Source organism: Numida meleagris, chromosome 1 (assembly GCF_002078875.1).
Source record: "Numida meleagris isolate 19003 breed g44 Domestic line chromosome 1, NumMel1.0, whole genome shotgun sequence".
Taxonomy (NCBI): domain Eukaryota; kingdom Metazoa; phylum Chordata; class Aves; order Galliformes; family Numididae; genus Numida; species Numida meleagris.
The window spans coordinates 190,791,695-190,809,754 of NC_034409.1; the positions used below are offsets into that span (position 1 = coordinate 190,791,695).

The window sequence follows — 18,060 nt, forward strand, 5'->3', positions numbered from 1 at the left end:
CTGTCTGGGGCAAAGTGACCATGAAATAATAGACTTCTCAATCTTTGTTGAACCTCAGAGGGGAGTCAGCAAAACTGCAACCTTGGACTTCGGAAGGGCAGGCTTTGGCCTCTTTCGGAGCATGGTTGAGAGAGTCCCTTGGGAGGTAGTTCTGGAGGGCACGGGAGTCCAGGACGGCTGGGAATACTTTAAGGAAGTTATTTTAATGGTGCAGGAGCTGACCATCCCCAAGTCACGGAAGATGAGCCGTCGGGCTAGAAGACCGGTCTGGCTGAACAGAGACCTTAAACTGGAACTCAGGAACAAACAGAAAGTTTATGGTCTTTGGAAGAGGGGGCAAGCAACTTATGATGATTACAAGTACCTAGTGAAGCTGTGCAAGGAGAAAATTAGAAAAGCCAAAGCCCAGCTAGAACTGAACTTGGCCACTAAGGTAAAGAACAACAATAAATACTTCTATAAATACATCAACAGTAAAAGGAGGGCTAGGGAGAATCTCCATCCCTTGTTGGATGCTGAGGGCAACGCAGTGACCAAAGATCAGGATACACTGATGGTGCGTGGTGCTTGGGAAGATGCCTCGGGACTTCAAGAAATGGTGATGGGTGGCACATACAGGTAGGACTTGCTTCTACAGCACCAGCTCCATTGGGCCCAAAAAGCTGGTTGGGCGGCAGAAGAGGGTGAGCAACCTCCAGCAGAGCTGGGCTGCAAGCTGGCGACAAGGTTGGGTTTACATCACATGACAAATCGAGCAAACTAGGGAAATATTCAATATTCGACATCATTATTCATCCCCTTAAGCTCCCTCCCAAACATGTTGTCCTACAACTTAGGGCAATGAATTCATCCAAGGGTTGGATGCATCCTTACCAAGTGAAACGCTTCATGGGAGTGCTGGAAGCTCAAGAGCATGTACTGTAGGACAGACAAAGCCCCCTCTCTCACAATGGGGTACAGCAACTTGGAGAAGACCTGGTGGGGAGAAAAAAGCAAATGAGAAGGCAGGATGGCATAACAACATGCACATAAAGGGGCCTATCAGGAAATTGAGGCCCTGGGCATCTACCACAACTACTGGTGTGTTCCTACACTTATCTGGATGTCAAAGCATGCAGCCTGCAGCCAGGTCTCCAAAGTCATCTCCTGTCCAGACTATGGCCTTGAAGCACCATAAAAACACTGTGTGGGTTGTCCTCACTCTTTCAGGCCTGCACAATGAGGCACAGGGCTTTGGGCTGTTGTAACATACCTCCATTCCTCCTGATAGAAGAGGCCTCACAAGAACAGAGGGCGGCTAGATTTTCTATAATGAGCTTCTTCTGTTTATTATTGTATTTGAAATCTTACCACCAACCTTCCAAGGCAAAGGGATAGAAAGCAAAGGCCTTCCAGAGTCTTTCAGTGCTTTCAAAGGCTAAGTAATGACATTTGTCCCACTCTACAGAAAATAACAGTGCCCTCTACTGCTTTCAGCCATTCTGAGATTTTCGAACAATCATGCAGCACTTTAAGTGCTGTGTCCTTTTCCTATGCATTAACAATGAAAGGAAAGATAAAGAGAAGTTGAAGAAATTCAGTGACGCTCTCACTGCTTGAGGCACATGAGGGATCACAGGTACAAATCCAGTTACTAATAATGTTCTGGTACATATAATGATGGTATTGATAACTTCTGTGGTGACTTCCACTGGAGACTCAGTCATGCCTTATGACCATCTTACAAAGGAAGGAAGAGTGGGACCACAGAATGGAGAATATTTTTGAAGTGGCCACCAATTTGATCACATGGCTTTCAGATGGTGACAAGCACTCATTGCTAAAGCAGGGGTTGGCAATGGGAGTGAGGCTTTGTCTGTGCTGCTAAATTAAATAAGGCCAGGGCACAGGCTTTAAAACTGCCCTGTGGCTGTATGGATTGTTAACCTACACACTGGTGTGTATTTTGGCCAAGCCAACCAGCACTGACCCAGGCACAGTTAAGGAAGAGTATTTTACATTCCCAAGGTTGTTCAAGATCTCCATGTTTGGTTGGCTTTAAAGTCTTTGGCTTGTTATATTTCATAACCTTTAAGATACCAGTGCCTCTTCAAACCAAGCACTAAAGGACATCAGATTTGGCTTTCAGTTGCTGCAGGACTCAAAATCCTTAAGCAATACACTCAAGCAAGAACCAGCCTGACTCCCAGTGCCCAACTCCCTTTATCAGGAGCTACGCTAAATGGCTAAAATGGGCATTACTGGAGAATATCATTCCTAGCTGCAGAACTGGTAGTAGCTCACTACCCCATACACAGTAATGCAGCACACACAGTGTGCAATGGGCACAACGGTCCTTGCAAAACTCCTTGGTATAGCACAATCTTTCCTATACATCTCAAGTCATATCTCACCCTCATTCAACTGAAGGGCAAGAAGATAGCCCAAATGCAAGAAGTTTGTTTTTTTGCAGTCGTATTTAAGATGCCCACTGACCTTTTCAATTTTTGAAAGAGTAACTTCAATCAAGATGCTGAACTTTTTCACCGCAGCCAAACCCTTCAGCAGAGCAATGATCCACTTGTCTATGTTCTTCCCCAGGGGCCATGACACCCAGTCGATCATCCTGAAATGAAAGTCAAACTCTTGAAGTAAATGTAATGCATATATTGTGAAAATTAAACTCCAGTTTTGGTTAAACTTTCTCCAAATTCCTACCCAGTCAGTGGGATGGCCAACTAAGAAACAGGTTGCACATGTGGCATTTAGAGAGCAGACTTTGAACTCTTCAGGGAACTGCTTGGCAGAGTGACATGGGAGAAGGCTCTGGAGAGAAGAGGGGCCCCAGAAAGCTGGTTGGTATTCAAAGACCATCTCCTCCAAGCCCAGAAGCAGTGCATCCCGTGAAAAAGGAAGGCAGACAAGAATGCCAGGAGACCTCTGTGGATCAACAAGGAGCTCCTGGACTTACTGAAGCACAAGAAGAAAGTCTATAGGGAGCGGAAGCAGAAACAGGTTACCTGGGAGGACTACAAAGAAGCTGTCCAAGCAGCCAGGGATCAGGTTAGGAAAGCTAAGAGCCAGACAGAATTAAATCTAGCCGGGGACATATGGGGGAACAAGAAGAAATTCTACAGGTATATCAGTGATAAAAAGGTCAGGGAGGATGTGGGCCCTCTCCAGAAGGATACTGGAGACTTGGTCATGAGGGATACGGAGAATGTTGAGGTGCTCAATGACTTCTTTGTCTCAGTCTTCACTGGCAAGGGCTCTAGCCACACCATCCAAGCTGCAGACAGCAATGGTAATAACTTGGAGAAAGTAGATTTGCCTGCTGTAAGTGAAGAGGAGGTTCAAGACCATCTAAGGAACCCGAACATGCACAAGTCCTTGGAACCCGATGAGATCCATCCCCAGGTTCTCAGGGAACTGGTGGATGAAGTTGCCAAGCTGCTATCCATCATATTTGAAAGGTCATGGCAGTCTGGTGAAGTTTCTCCTGACTGGAAAACCCCCATTTTCAAGAAGAGAAAAGAAGAAGATCCAGGGAACTACAGGCCAGTCAGTCTCACCTCTGTGTCTGGCAAGATCATGGAGCAGATCGTCCTGAAGGACCTACTGAGGCACATGGAAAATAATGACAGTGATTGGTGGTAACCAACATGGTTTCACCAAGGGCAAGTCATGCCTGACAAACTTGGTGGCCTTTTATGATGGAGTTACAGCATCAGTGGATAAAGGAAGAGAAACTGATGTCACCTACCTGGACTTGTGCAAAGCATTTGACTCCATCCTGCATGACATTCTGGTCACCAAATTGGAGAAAAATTGATTTGATGGATGGAGCACTCGCTGGATAAGGAACTGGCTGGATGGTCGCACTCAGAGAATTGCAGTCAACACCTCAATGTCCAAGTGGAGACCGGTGATGAGTGGTGTTCATCAGGGATCAGTGCTGGGACCAGTGCTGTTTAACATCTTTGTAGATGACACAGGCAGTGGGATTGAGTGCACCCTCAGCAAGTTTGCAGATGATACCAAGCTGAGTGGTGCAGTCAACACGCTAGATGCCATCCAGAGGGATCTGGACCGGCTTGAGAGGTGGGTCCATGCCATCCTCACAAAGTTCAACAAGGCCAAGTGCTAGGTCCTGCACCTGGGTCGGGGCAATCCCAAGCACAGATACAGTTTGGATGGATAATGGCTTGAGAGCAGCCTTGAGGAGAAGGATTTGGGGGTCTCAGATGATGAAAGATTTGACACGAGTCAGCAGTGTGCACCTGCAGCCCAGAAGGCCAACTGTCCCTGGTCTAGAAGGAGATGTCCTTACCTGTAGCAGGGGGCTTGGAACTAGAAGATCTTAAAGGTCCCTTCCAACCCAAACCATTCTATGGTTCTATGATTTAGAACAAAAAAACAAAAAACGGGTTGGGTTGGAAGGGACCTTAAATGCCATCCATTTCCAAACCCTTGCCATGAGCAGGGACACCTCCCACAAGACCAGGTTGCCCAAAATCCCATCCAGCCTAGCCTTTAGCACTTCCAAGGATGGGCCATCCATCGCATGTTATTCAAAGCACAACAGAGCCTGAAACAGGATTACCCCAATGTCATCAGCATGCTGAGGTTCATCAGAGAATCTGAATCAAGTCCACAGTGGAAAGTGGGGACTTCTTCCACTAACTTCAGTCAACATGAGCTCAGGTTTTTAGCATTGGTTTGGTACTCTATATACTATAGCACTGCTTTGTGGATTCTCTAATACATCTTTCACAGGAGTTCCTAGAAGGTCAGTCTCTGTTTTTCAAGAATTGTAATACAGATCTAAAGAGTTGGTGCTGAATATCCATATCTGTAATGATTGTGTTAATGGAGGTCTTTGAGTTGCTGCTGTTAGAGAGCAAATGATGCTGATAATGATCTCTGCGTTACTACTGGTAAGGCAAACCAAAGAGATTTGGATCTTTATCTTCTCTGTACAGGAAACATTCATTCCCCAAATCACATTAAAGAAAGAAAATAGCCTCACAGAAATCAGGTATTACCAAATAGCATAGCTAATAAATTTCTTCTACAGCCGCTTAGCCAACAAGATGTCAAGTTTCTGCAATACTTTATAGAAGAATCACTTGTAAAAAAATGATATCAGACTGAGTGATGACAGGTTGTTTAAGTATTTATTTAAACATCCTTTAAAATCATGTTTAAATTAAATGTTAAGCAGAACTTCAAGGTAACCAAGGCTTGGGAGCTTCAAAGGTCAAACTTTGCTAATCATTTTCATTCCAGTACCTTTTGTTTGAAGATATCAGTCCAGCTTTCTTACCCAATCAGCCCCTTTTGTTTACAAGCCTGCATCTTCTGCAAGATGCATAAAGGCAACTGTGGATAAATAACCAACCAAGGCAAACAGCAAGAATAAATCAAGTCTACAAGAAACTGGGGAAAAAAACAAATGCTAGCCAATAAATAAAGCTTCAAGAGCAGAATATGTTGGGATATTCAGAAATGAAAAAAATCAAGCCAAGCTTGACCATAAAACAAATATGAGAAAAGCTTCTGCAGACAGTTGCATCAGAGTGGAGTAAGGATAGATATGCAGTGGCTGCGCATGGAGGATGTGATGGTGATTGAAGATATCATATGGCCTCTAGATGCAACTTCCAAAATAAACGCATCCTTTTGTTTTCAGCAAGATGAAGGAATTTGGTCAGCGACACGGAGGAGGCAGAGAAAAGAAACAGGAGTAATGGAAACAGGAGCGAGGACAGCAGATGTGAAAGACAAACATGAAGAGCTCATACACTACAACCAAGGGGAGCTGGTGATGTTTATCAAGTAAAATTCAACTCCGGTGGTTTTTAAAGACTCTGTTAACACTGGAGTAGTGTTTTGTGTGGGAAGAAGAGGAGGAGAGTTCCAGTAATGAAGACAGGCAATGAGGGAATGACTGGGAAGAAGGGGAAGCATGCCACAGGGGTTTAACGAAGTGGCAAAAGTAAGATTTGTCATGATATCTAATTTTCTAGTCAAACGACATAAAATCATATCTGACTGTATCTGCAGGTACAAGCAGTGTACTTCAGGACCTAACATCCTGAATGTGGTGGTGAAACTTGTGACAATGCAAAGCTGGGAGGCATCATCAACACAAGAGGATCAAAGCATCACGAGGAAGACCCCAAGGATCAGAGATGCCGAACAAGGATGAAATGCTTTCGTTCAAAACACAGGCAAGGCACACGGGAAGGAAATAACAAGAAATGGCTGCTCCATGATGGAAATTCATCTACTTGAAGAAGAGAAGCCAGATATTAGATGATCTCTCGTGCCACCGTCTAAAGCCAGGGTGAACCTCACTGGGAACATGGTGCACAATCCTCAACATCCATACTCAAGACCAATGAACTGAAGTGGGAGAAGGTGTTGAAAAAGCCTGGTAATCTGGTCAAGAAAATGAAGAACCTTTACTGAGAGAAAAGTTTGAAATAACATGGCTTGTTCAGCATAGCCATTGGAAACCAGAGAGGGAATGGGGCTGCTCTCTGAGCTTACATAGAACAAATAAACACCAGGGAAGGAAAAGAGACATTGCAGTTATTTATGCTGGCATGAAATCAAAAGAGCTATAGGAAGACCAGAAATAAATATAAGCTGCCTATTAGAAGAGAAATCTGGACCATTAAAGCAATCAAATGGTGGAACAGCTATGAAAGAAAGCAGTGGGAGCAAAAACCCTTCTTGCTTTGAAGATTATGGCTGAGCACACATGAAAGGGATGTAATATCAACACCTATAAAGCAGGAAGATGGATGCAGGGATCTAAAGGCCTTCCTTCACCTATCTCCTTTCACACTGGCATAAAATAACCTTGTCCATCGTAAGCTATTTTACCAACAGTAATGGCCAAATTACAATCCTGCCCCACCTGCTGCCAGTGGGAACAAATTGCTTTTTACATTCACATCGCACTTTCCACATTGCAAGATTCACAAACGTTTTCTAAACCAGGACCCTAATTTTCCAAAGGAGCCATTGACGTGGCATGCTCAGCTTTTAGAAGTTCAAATCCTGGTTTCCAGAGATAGCAAGTGCTTGCACCTCTTTGTGATGGCAGAAGCTCACTGCACCTGAAGTTGGGCCCTTTGAAACACACACGCCATAAGGGAAAAAAAAAAACGAAAAATACAAACAAAAATACAAATTGGTACTTCTGAAGTTGTGGATACATATTAATAGGCTCTACCTGAACCACGACAAACTCTAAAGGAAACTAAGAGACTGTGATGTACATCTACACCAGTAGGTGCCAGGCTTGCTTTTTTTTTTAACCACTATTTTCTCTCCAAATGCCTGATCAAAGCTCCACCCCACATCCAGTTCATCCCCCTGCCATGAACTCCCAAACCCAATCTTTGGAAGAAGAAGCTTCCTCATGTGACCTATCTGCCAGGGATCCCGAGCAGAAAGACCCTTTCAACCTGTACATTTTTCTTTATTTTTCTGTTTATGCAGCACGCATTATCCAAAGGCCAACCGTCATGCAGTGTACTAGGCATCTGCTGGCTATAAACACGCCACCAAAACTTCCGCATTCCTCCTAAGTGATCTTAATTACACTGTGCATGCCCTGCTTACAGATCTTGGCTGAGTAATCATTTACTCACCCTTCGGTGTGACAAAGAATTTTTTAAGGAATGATGCAATTGATTTTACAAGCACTATATTTAGACACGAGCGCTCTTAGAGGATTTATCGCCTGGAGCTCACAGTAGCATCTGGGAACCGGATCCCAGAAGGAGAAAAAGATGGAGAAGGTTGAGAACTGAACCAATTACTTTAATGTTTGTCCTGGTTTGCTCTGGATCCTGTGAAAACCATGCGAGTCAGAGATCCCCTTCTTCATGCATAAAGTTGCCATTGGGAATAATGTGGGCTTCTGTCATGAAACCTACTTGAGGGGGAAGAATCCTAGTAGGAACAGGGAGAAAAAGATATTTCCAGTGAGACCAAGTCACACCACCTCCTCTGTGCTAAGTGCATGTCAACTTCACCCACTTAAGTGGAGACCTCTGAGGAAAGCATGGATTGCAGATGCTCCTAGCCAAATGTGGAGCAATGTACTGGGGCAAAGCAAAGCTGCAGGATTTCGACACAGGTGTGCAAGGAAGATCTGGTGATATCAGAGAGGGCCCTGGCTCTGTGAGAACCAAGTCCAGCATGACAAGTGGTATTTCACCCACTGCCTCTTCATCATGCCTTGATGTCACCATCAACTCTTCTTGCACAGAGCATAAACATTGCACAGCACCAAGACGCAGACCAGCAGCACCACACCCATCTGATGGAGGTCAAGGTGTGCTCATTGAAACAGTTGGACATGACATAAAAAAATTTCTGCAGGTTTTTCAGCTGTGGCTTACGATTTAGGGCAATGTTCCTCTGAAAGGATACAAGGACCAACACAAAAAATTTTAAAGGAGATTTTGTGAAGAAAAGGCCCTTAACATCCTCTGGAGAAAAAAAAAAATCAGTTCTGTTCAAAATATCTTACGCTAGGTATCCCATAACACTACTTATTTCTAAGAAAAAAGAAACCAAATCAAACCAGATGTCACTGTCATCATCATCATCGTCATCATCATCAGTAGTTTTTATTCTACTTCTCCAAACCCTCAGGACTGGAAGGAAGGATCCTGGAATTCCCCTTTTCTCTACACCTTGCAAGACAACACCAGCCAAAATGGCTTTTGCTACAACCTGGGGATAAAACTATGCATAGGAACCCAATGCAGCTTTGGGACAGTTTTTTTCTCCAGGTTGAGAATGACATTCATTGATGCAGTTTCTCCTACCTGCCAATGGCCATCATCATTTGCACATCAGTGATGCTGTCATCGTTGGTTAGGTTTCTTATGACACCATCCATGAGCTCCAGAGGGACAAATTGGACCACGCTGGCCAAGGCATTGGATGGCACATCCTGCTCCTCTGCAAGACATGGATGAGTGCCAGCAATGAAGATGTTAGTCACCAGAGAAACCAGGCACATGAGGTCATTTCTCAGTTCTAAAAGCCAAATCATTCCTGCCTTCATAAATGGAGCTGACATAAACCAGCCATAAGGAATCCGTGCTCAGCTGCGCTAGGAGGACAATTCCCCAAGTCCCAGTGTAGCACAGAATGAGGTTGGGTGGCAGCAGATGAGCTGCTGCATGATGTCATAGCCCAAAGGGAGGCAGGAACTACAGACACAAGAACATTATTCCTAAAACACAAAATTCCCTCTGGGTGCTTTCTTTATACTAATTACTGCAATTATTGCAATGGGATGTGACTGCACGTTTGCCTGCCTGGAGCACATTCCGAAAGATGAGGTTTCCATGGAGGGAACATTGGAATACCTATCTCCTCATGGGTTTAGAAATAGTTGGACCAGGAGCTCACTGACACGCAGAGAGTCTGACCTCTCAAGGCACTGGTATTTCCAAAAACCTTCTGAGCCCTTCTGCAATAACCTAAAGGTGTCAGAAGCCAGATTAATATCTTATCTCCTGCCTTCAAACATAACCACCTTCCAGAAAATTAGCAGGGCTTCCTACCTCTAGATTGGAGAGAAACAAGTCCTTAGCTTTCCTCTTACTTTCTGCTAACGAGCAGGCTGAGGGGTCCCATCAAGTCAACCACTGGAGAGATATTTCTGAAAGCTTTTGGGTCCCACTTTAGCCTTCTGCAAAGATACTTTCCATTAAGCCCAGCTGATGCTGAAAAATGCCAACCACTCAGCTTTGTGCAGCATGGTATTTCAAAACAGGTAACAACTCCTGTGTAGAAACCCAGTGTGGTTTCAGGGGATATTTTTTTCTCATCCTAAGGATCTGAGTAACAGTTGGAGGCAGTAGAATATTTCTGGAAGGGATCATAACCAAGCAAGACTAATTAAAGTCTTTTGTTCCTCATCAAAGCCAATATCCACACTTGCACCCTCATTTTTTTCTTATTATTACCTGTTGAAGAAATGATAGAGAACAGCTCCTTCAGCGAGGGCAGGATGACTGAGGTCTGAGTCCTCCAGATCCTCTGCAGCAGACCGCTCACCTTGTTCACCTGCTCCAAAAACTCCATGATGTCCTCTTCCCCCTCAGAGACACACTGAAACTGCCCAATGCACCGTATCAGCTGCTGACAAAACAGGACCTGGTGTTTGCCTGTGGGGATGCACTGAGGATGTTGCGTTAAGAGTTTGCTGATCTTCGCACACTGCTTGGGGCTGGGCCTCTCGCAGACTTTCCGGAGCACCTCGATCCTCAATAAGCTGAAAATGCTGTTCGCTGATGGGCTTTCCAAGACAAACTGCAGTCCTAACTGGATATAATCGAGTACATAATGGCTTCTCTTCCCCAGAGGCCCATAGCCTTCCTGGAGGAGACTCAGTAGGAAGCGGACATTGAAGAACTCCTCAAATTCCTCTGGGTGGTAGTGGCCATAGACCTCCAAAACCTCTTTCCCGATCTCTCTTTTATATTTTGTGTCCCCCACGAGATAAAGTTTGGTGCACAGCTCCAGCATGGACCAGCATTGCTCACTGTCCATGGGCTGCTTCGATGCCTCGATGACGCGCCTCACAAGGCCTTGCTTCACATTGTTGGGGTATGAGGACATCACCACAGCTTCCAGTATCTTATCCATCTTTGTTCCCAGCTGAAAGAAAAGAAAAGAGCAGCAGATTAGTTCAGGCAAGTTCTGTTGAGCTTTCAAGACCAAGTTTGCAAGGAAAGCCAAAGAAACAGAGCTTGGGAGTTATCCGGAACACTAGAAAGGTGATAATCCTTGTGACCATGGTGGTTTTCTGAAAAGTTTCCTCTCTGGTGATGTTTGATTGAGACCAAAGCCACAAAACTGGAACAAATGCACAAAAACAGAACTTCTTCAGATTAGTCACATACTTGAGCACTGTTGTCTTGTAAACCTCTTACAACCTTACACTTGATCCTAGGAAAGGATGAGCTCCTTCTCCTCGAGGGGTTCAGCAGCTGGCGATGGTGTCCCAAGGCTCACAAAACTCAGTTCCCACAAGAAACGGGCTGCCACAGACCTGTAAGAGGGACTGAATGGGGGATCAGGAAGCAAACAGTGGAGCTGAAGTTTTCAGCTGGTATCTGCTGGCTCAGAGACAATGATGCTCCCAGTGATTGTCTTCACAGTCAGGGGAGAAAAGCCCTGGGAAGGAGAGGCACACAGTAGAAGAGATGTACATTTGACATTTACACTGTGCTGTTATCCACCACAGCTCAGAGCAGAGGCAGAGCTGCAGTCCTGGCTGTCCTCCAGGGTCTTTCTACATTTGTATGCAGGTCCAAAGCAAGGAAGAGAAACTGCAGAGTCAGGCAAAGCTTCCCATTCGTCACGGCCTGGACTCAATGGCACTAAAGTGTTAGAGAGTACTGAAAAAGCCCCCGAGGCTTTCCTTGGAACAGTTCAGAACTTTTACAGCCAGGTGCTGGATGCACTGCTGCGCAAGAAACCCTGTTAGAGAGTGATAAAATCAGATAGACAGAATTATTTCCTAAATCGTATTACAGGAAACAGTAGCAGGACACCCTCAGTGCTACATGCTCCCCAAATACACTATGAGACTGTCCCTTCCTGCATGTAGCCTGAAACCATCCATGGGAGAGGAAAAAGGGAAGCATGCATCATCCTCATTACTGAAATGAGAGATCAAGGCAGTCTAAGTTCATCCATACTTACCTGCGTCTGACTGCAAGGAAAGTCTCTTCGCTGTTTCTCAGCTTCCCAGTCTGCAAAACAAGGACAACATGCAGTGCTTTCTAGTGCAGTCCTTCCTAGGACTAGCTGAACTTTCACTGACACTTGCAAAGCATTTGAAGCTCCTCAGGTGGGTAGCATTATATTAATCAAAAGTACACATGCAGATGGCATATACCTGCAGCCTAATCTAGTGACTGGCAAATCTGCCCAAAGCAGGGGGTTGGAACTCAACAATCTTTAACCTTTCATCCTAAGCCATTCCATGATTCTATGATTCTACACCTCAACTTTGATTTTCACAGATGAAAAGCAGAAGGAACCTCAGAGGATGCAATATAAGGACCACCCCATCCCTGGAGTAAGCCTGTATCTGAGCCAGAGTTTTTTTCCTCATGTAGGCATCTTCATGCTGGTACGGAAGAAACTAGGCCAGATGCAAAACTTGAGCTTCCAGAAATGGAGGGACACAGTTGTCCTGTCTGTAGCTCACTGATTAACAAATATCACAATGGCCACCAGTTTTAACACTGCCAAACTTCAACCAAATTTTCAATGTGAAGAGTCTGCTTCCAGCTACATTTTTAGAGGAAGTTGTAGCTCCGGGCCGGTGCCAGAAAGAAATACGAAGATGGGTCACCTCAGCCTTGCTACCTGGTAGCAACCAGGTGCGGTCTGATGCAGTGTGGAGAGCACAAGACTGAAATAGGGCTCCTCCCATAGTCAAAACACACGAACAAGTGGAGAGAATCTAACAATTGTAAAGGAAGACCATCTTCCTTACTAAGAAATACTGCAGTGTCTCATACTGGCTTTAGGACCTCATATTTACACACGGAGGACTATTTGAGTTGACCTCATGGTGGTCCACGGTCTCTGCACCAACGCAGGCTTCACAACACAAGGTTGTGAACCACCCCAAAGTTACCAGACGTGGTTGAACGATCTCACATTTCTATTGTGTATCAGGATACACCAAGTGCCCCTGGGCATGGGCCAGATAAAGCCAGGACAGAAGATGTCAGCCGGGGAGCCCTTAAAAAGGTGATATTGACAATCCATGTTGCCATCTTAAAACTGTATTAAAACAACACTCAAGATGCACTGTGATATATAATAATAAACACTACAGTCTTCATACTACATTAAGAGAACATTCAAGTAGCAAATGTTGGGAATTAGGATGGCTAATTCAGTCCCAACACCTCTCCAGATGCTTTCAGAGATAACAGCTAAAGGATTTTGTACTGACTGTATTTTTTCCAGGGCCTTCCTAGAGAATGAATCAGGGTTTGCAGTGAAGGACTGCTGCCTGTAAGAGCACTGTCTCATTTACTGCAGGGATTGGAACTGTGTCATAAGTAACTCCAGGAGCTGCAGGAGAAGGAGACACAGCTTCATTGCTGGGCAGATGCATGCTACCTGGAGATTGGTTCCTGGTCCTCTTCTGTTAAATACTAAAATAAAGAGAATAAATATTCAAGAAACAAGGCAACTTCAGTGCATATTCCTGAAGAGGGAGAACTTCAACATTTCTGCACTTTATCATCCTGACAAGGAATAATAGTTCACAGAAATGCTGGGAGGATTGGCTCATTCCTGCTTGTAAAGAGAATTGAGTTCCTGAAGCACATGAAGTTGCTGTAGAAGGTCAAAGTGTTAATTATTAATCTGAAGAGCCATTTTGAGGTTCCATCTGTTATGTAGCTCAAATAAAACAGAAAGTACACAGTACGAGATTTGCACTCAAAAAGAAATCCCATGAAATGATGAAACTGGCAGAAGAAACATGGGTGAAGTCACAAGATTGGGAAAAAGGGCCTTGAGAGCTCTCTGGTCAGCAGCTGCACAAACCTGAAATGAAATCAAGTTCCTCGAGGCTTCCTTAATTCAGACACAGCTTCCAAAAGAGCGTGCCCAATGATTTTCCCAAAGAGAGACTGACAAAACTAGCTCCCCAGGATCATCCTTCTTGATTTTTTGAAGATGTGCAAGGACAAACACCCAACCATGCCCTAGAAAGCAGGTAGTGAAATGGAATATAAGCAAAGAGCTGCGTCCACCATCTTAGTTTCACACTCTGAACTGAGTAAACTGCAAACAAAAACATCACAAAAAGCAGAGCTCAGGATGAAAAGTCACCTTGGGCTCTACTTGAATCTAATCTTCATAATCTGTACTGCTCAGAGGTGTCCTAACATATTTCTCTTCTGACTGTGTTTCTTTTCTTTAATTAGGACTCAATTCAATTGCAGTCTATCCAATTACTTCTAAATCAATTCACTCCCCTATACCTGCCAGCAGAAGATTTCCAGTAAAGGCTCCTTGGTATTTTTTTTTTTTTTTTTTTAAGATTTCCAGTAAAGGCTCCTTGGTATTTTTTTTTTTTTTTCAGAATGCAGTATCAGACCCTACATCCCAGATCATACAAAGCTGTGAAAAGAGATCTGAGATGCACCTTACCGTTAGGAAATCTTGGTAATAAACTCAGCACATTCCCTGCAGTGACTTTTGGATTATTTCATGCTATCTAGTTTGATAAATACCACTGGAGGAGGAAAAAGTCCCGCCATCCAAAGGAAGGCTGATTAATAAAGTGATTTCTTCTTAATTAAAAAGAAGAAGAAATAATGATCTACTTTTCTAAATTCTCTGGAGGTCTGGAAGTACAGAAACAAGAGTCACCTTTTACTGTCCTTAACTCCTGCTCAAATGGTTTCTTTTATGTCAGCCAAGACATCGCTATTCTTCCTGCTGCATCCTCCAGGCAGCCAGGCAATTAGGGTTCAATCCTGCAGGATGCTGAGCTGCTGCAGGATGGAGGTGAGGGCACACAGAACCTTCCTCGAGCACAACACACTGCACAACGGTATTCTATGAAATTTCTATGAAATTTGCCACAATTTGGCATACTTTTTCAAAGAAACTGCTGTCACACACCTTCTTAAGTCTGTTCTCCAGAAATATCAAAGCAATTTTCAGTTCTAATGATTTTTTTTTTTTTTTCCCCTGCAGGGAACATGTGTATCCTTAATCATAGGTAATGAGGATACTTTTGGTCTGATGTACCTGCCCACCCATCCTGTCAAGGAGGAGAAACAGACTGCAGCTTATCAATACCATATCCAATAGATGCAGCCTGACCAGCAGGTATTAAATCATCACAGACAGTCCTTCTCATCATTTCCCTGTGGCTTTTTTTTTATCTTTAGGGCTCTCTAAATCATAGAATCATGGAGTGGCATAGGTCGGAGGGGATCTTAAAGATGATCCAGTTACAACCCCATGCTGTGGGCAGGGTTGCCAATAATCAGCTCAGGCTGCTCAGGGCTCATTCCAACCTGGCCTTGAGCAGCTTCAGGGATGGGGCACCCACAGCTTCTCTGGGCAGCCCGTGTCAGTGAATAACTACGTTCCAGTGAATAACTATGAAGAAACTGCAATTTCCCTACAGCGCTGGAAATCATCAAATAAAGGCCCAACACTGCTACCATATCCCCAACTCCTATGTCAACATGATTGTGGCTTGCACATCCAGTTATACTCTTAATTGAGCTGGGATCTAGTTATTCTGGCTAAATCACCTGAGTTAATGGAATTGACGTGACTCCAGCACTGTCTGTGCACACCGCAAGAACTCACGATGACTTATGCTGCAGTTGCTTTCTACAGTCCACTCTGACACAATTGCTGCTTCCCTCCTTACTGCTTTCTTAATTATTCCACATCCTGCTACTCATTACCTAAAGCCTTAGCCTCTCTTCTTTATTTGTGTTATAACAACATCTGGAGGCTTCAGCTGAAATCTTATTGATAGGACAAGAGGTGATGGCTTTAAGTTGTGCCAGGGGAGGTTCAGGTTGGATATAAAGAAAAATTTCTCCTCCAAAACAGTGGTAATGCATCAACACAGGCTGCCCAGGGGTGTGGAGGAGTCACTGTCACTGGAGTTGTTCAAGAATTGTGGGGATATGGCATTTGGGGACATGGGCAGTGGGCATGGTGGGGGTGGGCTGGGCTTGGGGATCTTAGTGCTCTTTCCAACCTTAATGATTCTATGATTCTGTGTCCAACAGATTGTATATGTATGGGAATATATAGAGAGGAACCTACATTGTATTCAAAGCAGATAGCATTCACGCTGTTGCAAGACTACAACATAAACTCAGAGCTAATAAATTCCCAAAAATGCAGCTAAATAGCCCTTCAGGAACCGAAATGAGACTCTGCCCACCTGCAGTTATAACAGGGAAAACTGCCAGTGCAGAAACCTGGCCAACTTTTTGTGTGTAACTGCAATCGGCCTTTCTAAATTCACCTTCTCTTCTCAAAGGAGATAACATTTTCTTCACTTCCCATCCCAAAGTGCTTTCCAACAACAGCTTGCACTTGCGTTGCATGTCTCCTACTCACTACAGCTAATTAATTTGGCTCATCCCAGCTGAGGACCCGTGGTTATTTTGGCCCAGAGAAGAGGAGGCTGAGGGGAGGCGTCATGGCGGCCTGCAGCTCCTCACAGGGCAGTGAAGGGCAGCGCTGAGCTCTGCTCTCTGGTGACAGAGACAAGGCCCAAAGGAATGACATGGAGCTGCATCAGGGAAGGGTTGGGTGGGTGTGAGGAAAGGGTTCTGCCCCAGTGGGCAGTGGGCATGGAACATGCTGCCCAGGGCAGTGGGCACAGCCTGGAACTGCCGGAGCTCAGGGAGCATTGGGACACCGCTCTCAGACATCGGGTTTGGGTTTGGGCAGTGCTGTGTGGGGCCTGGCATTGGCCTCAATGATCCTCTGGGTCCCTTCCAACTCAGAACTTTCTATCATTCTATGAAAATGCATCTGTGTGCACTACCAAATAGCTGCCCATACCTTTACAAAAATCTGTTGTTTCTCCTGTAGTGACAGGCTGGGAGAGATTTACTCTTTCCCTTTACTCTAGGGAAGAGAAGGCCCCGGGGAGAACTTATAGTGGCCTTCCAGTACATAAAGAGGGCCTGCAGGAAAGATAGTGAGGGACTAAATCAAGGATTTTAGTGGTAGAATAAGGAAGAATCTCAAACGAAAAGAGGGGAGATTTAGGTTTGACGTTAGGAGGAAATTCTTTACTCAGAGGGCAGTGAGGCACAGGCACAGGCTGCCCAGAGAGCTGTGGGTGCCCCATTTCTTGCAGTGCTCATTGCCAGGCTAGATGGGGCCCTGGGCAGCCTGCGCTGGTGGGAGCTGTCCCTGCCCAGGGCAGGGGGTTGGAACTGGGTGGGCTTTAATTTCCCTTCCAACCCAAACCAGTCTGTGATTCTGTGATTCTAAATCTGCAGACCACTAAGAACGGTTTTCCTTTCTTCTGCAATACCATGTCTTTCTTTATCCCTTTTTTCTCTAAAACACCCTTACATACTTTTGACCACATTATATGATTCTCTCAGCCTTCTGCACCTGTCTTACTTTGGCCATAATGGATGGACAACACTGCTGTCCTGGCTGCCCTACTTGGATGCTGCTGTCTCAGCCACTCTACTCCCTTATTTCTCCCATGCTGCTCCTTCAGTCCATTTGATGCACACAAACTCCCAAGTCTTTCCTCTTGCTTTATGTTTCCTGCTGTTAGGCACTCGGTAGTCAGATTAAAAAAAGGCTTTGGCTCAATGTCAAAGTGATCAGCACAGTAATGCCAAATAAAGCCGAAGGCCCTGACATTTTATCCTCTCTGTCTCCAGACTCCTCCCAGCTCCGTTCCTCCCCTCCAGACAACAGATACACACACATCTCTAATAGATGCCAGCATCCTTTTCCGATAAAGCATCTCAGAACACATGTCATCAGCCATCATCCCCCAGGGTTACTGCAGGAAACGAGGCACAAGGAATTACATTTCTCTATCCCATTGCCTCAAAAAACAGCAGCAAAGGCACAGAAAGCGGGACATGGACCACCACTGACAAAGTACTGGATTTATGGCTAAACCAGCACCAACCACAGACAAAAAATAACTCACACGGGCTGCTTTTCAATGTTCTGAATATACTGGGCAATGTATGCCGAAAACCTTTGTCCTGCCTGCATTAGGCTAAGTTTTCCCTGTTCGGTCTCTCCTCTTTGTGTCCCCCTGATGAACATATCTCCTTTTTCTTGCCACCAAAGACTTCTGCTTTCCTCCCTAGCCACAGCTCTCAGCGAGGGCTGCACTGCTCTGCATACAGAAGCACCCAGATCCCTCACTGACCTTCAGCCCGGTGTCCTTCCTATTATCATCCCCGGAGACTGTAAACACATCCACTCCGGAAGGCTTGTTGGGCTTTTTTGGAGGTATTTATAGCATAA

At 44.9% G+C, this 18,060-nt stretch overlaps 1 protein-coding gene across 3 annotated transcripts in view; it reads right to left on the minus strand.

The window, feature by feature from the left end:
- USP35 (ubiquitin specific peptidase 35) overlaps positions 1-18,060 on the minus strand; it is a 30,969-nt gene that overhangs the window by 11,511 nt on the left and 1,398 nt on the right. For 2 of the 3 annotated variants that reach the window (XM_021383001.1, XM_021382986.1), the window contains exons 2-6: positions 11,731-11,780; positions 9,987-10,680; positions 8,835-8,970; positions 2,476-2,605; positions 874-975 (exon numbers count right to left, since the gene is read on the minus strand). In XM_021383001.1, the coding sequence (XP_021238676.1) occupies positions 874-975; positions 2,476-2,605; positions 8,835-8,970; positions 9,987-10,668 (1,050 nt within the window). In that variant the 5' untranslated portion in view covers positions 10,669-10,680; positions 11,731-11,780. The remainder of the gene's footprint in view (positions 1-873; positions 976-2,475; positions 2,606-8,834; positions 8,971-9,986; positions 10,681-11,730; positions 11,781-18,060) is intronic. The other variant, XM_021382993.1, reaches the window with a different exon arrangement.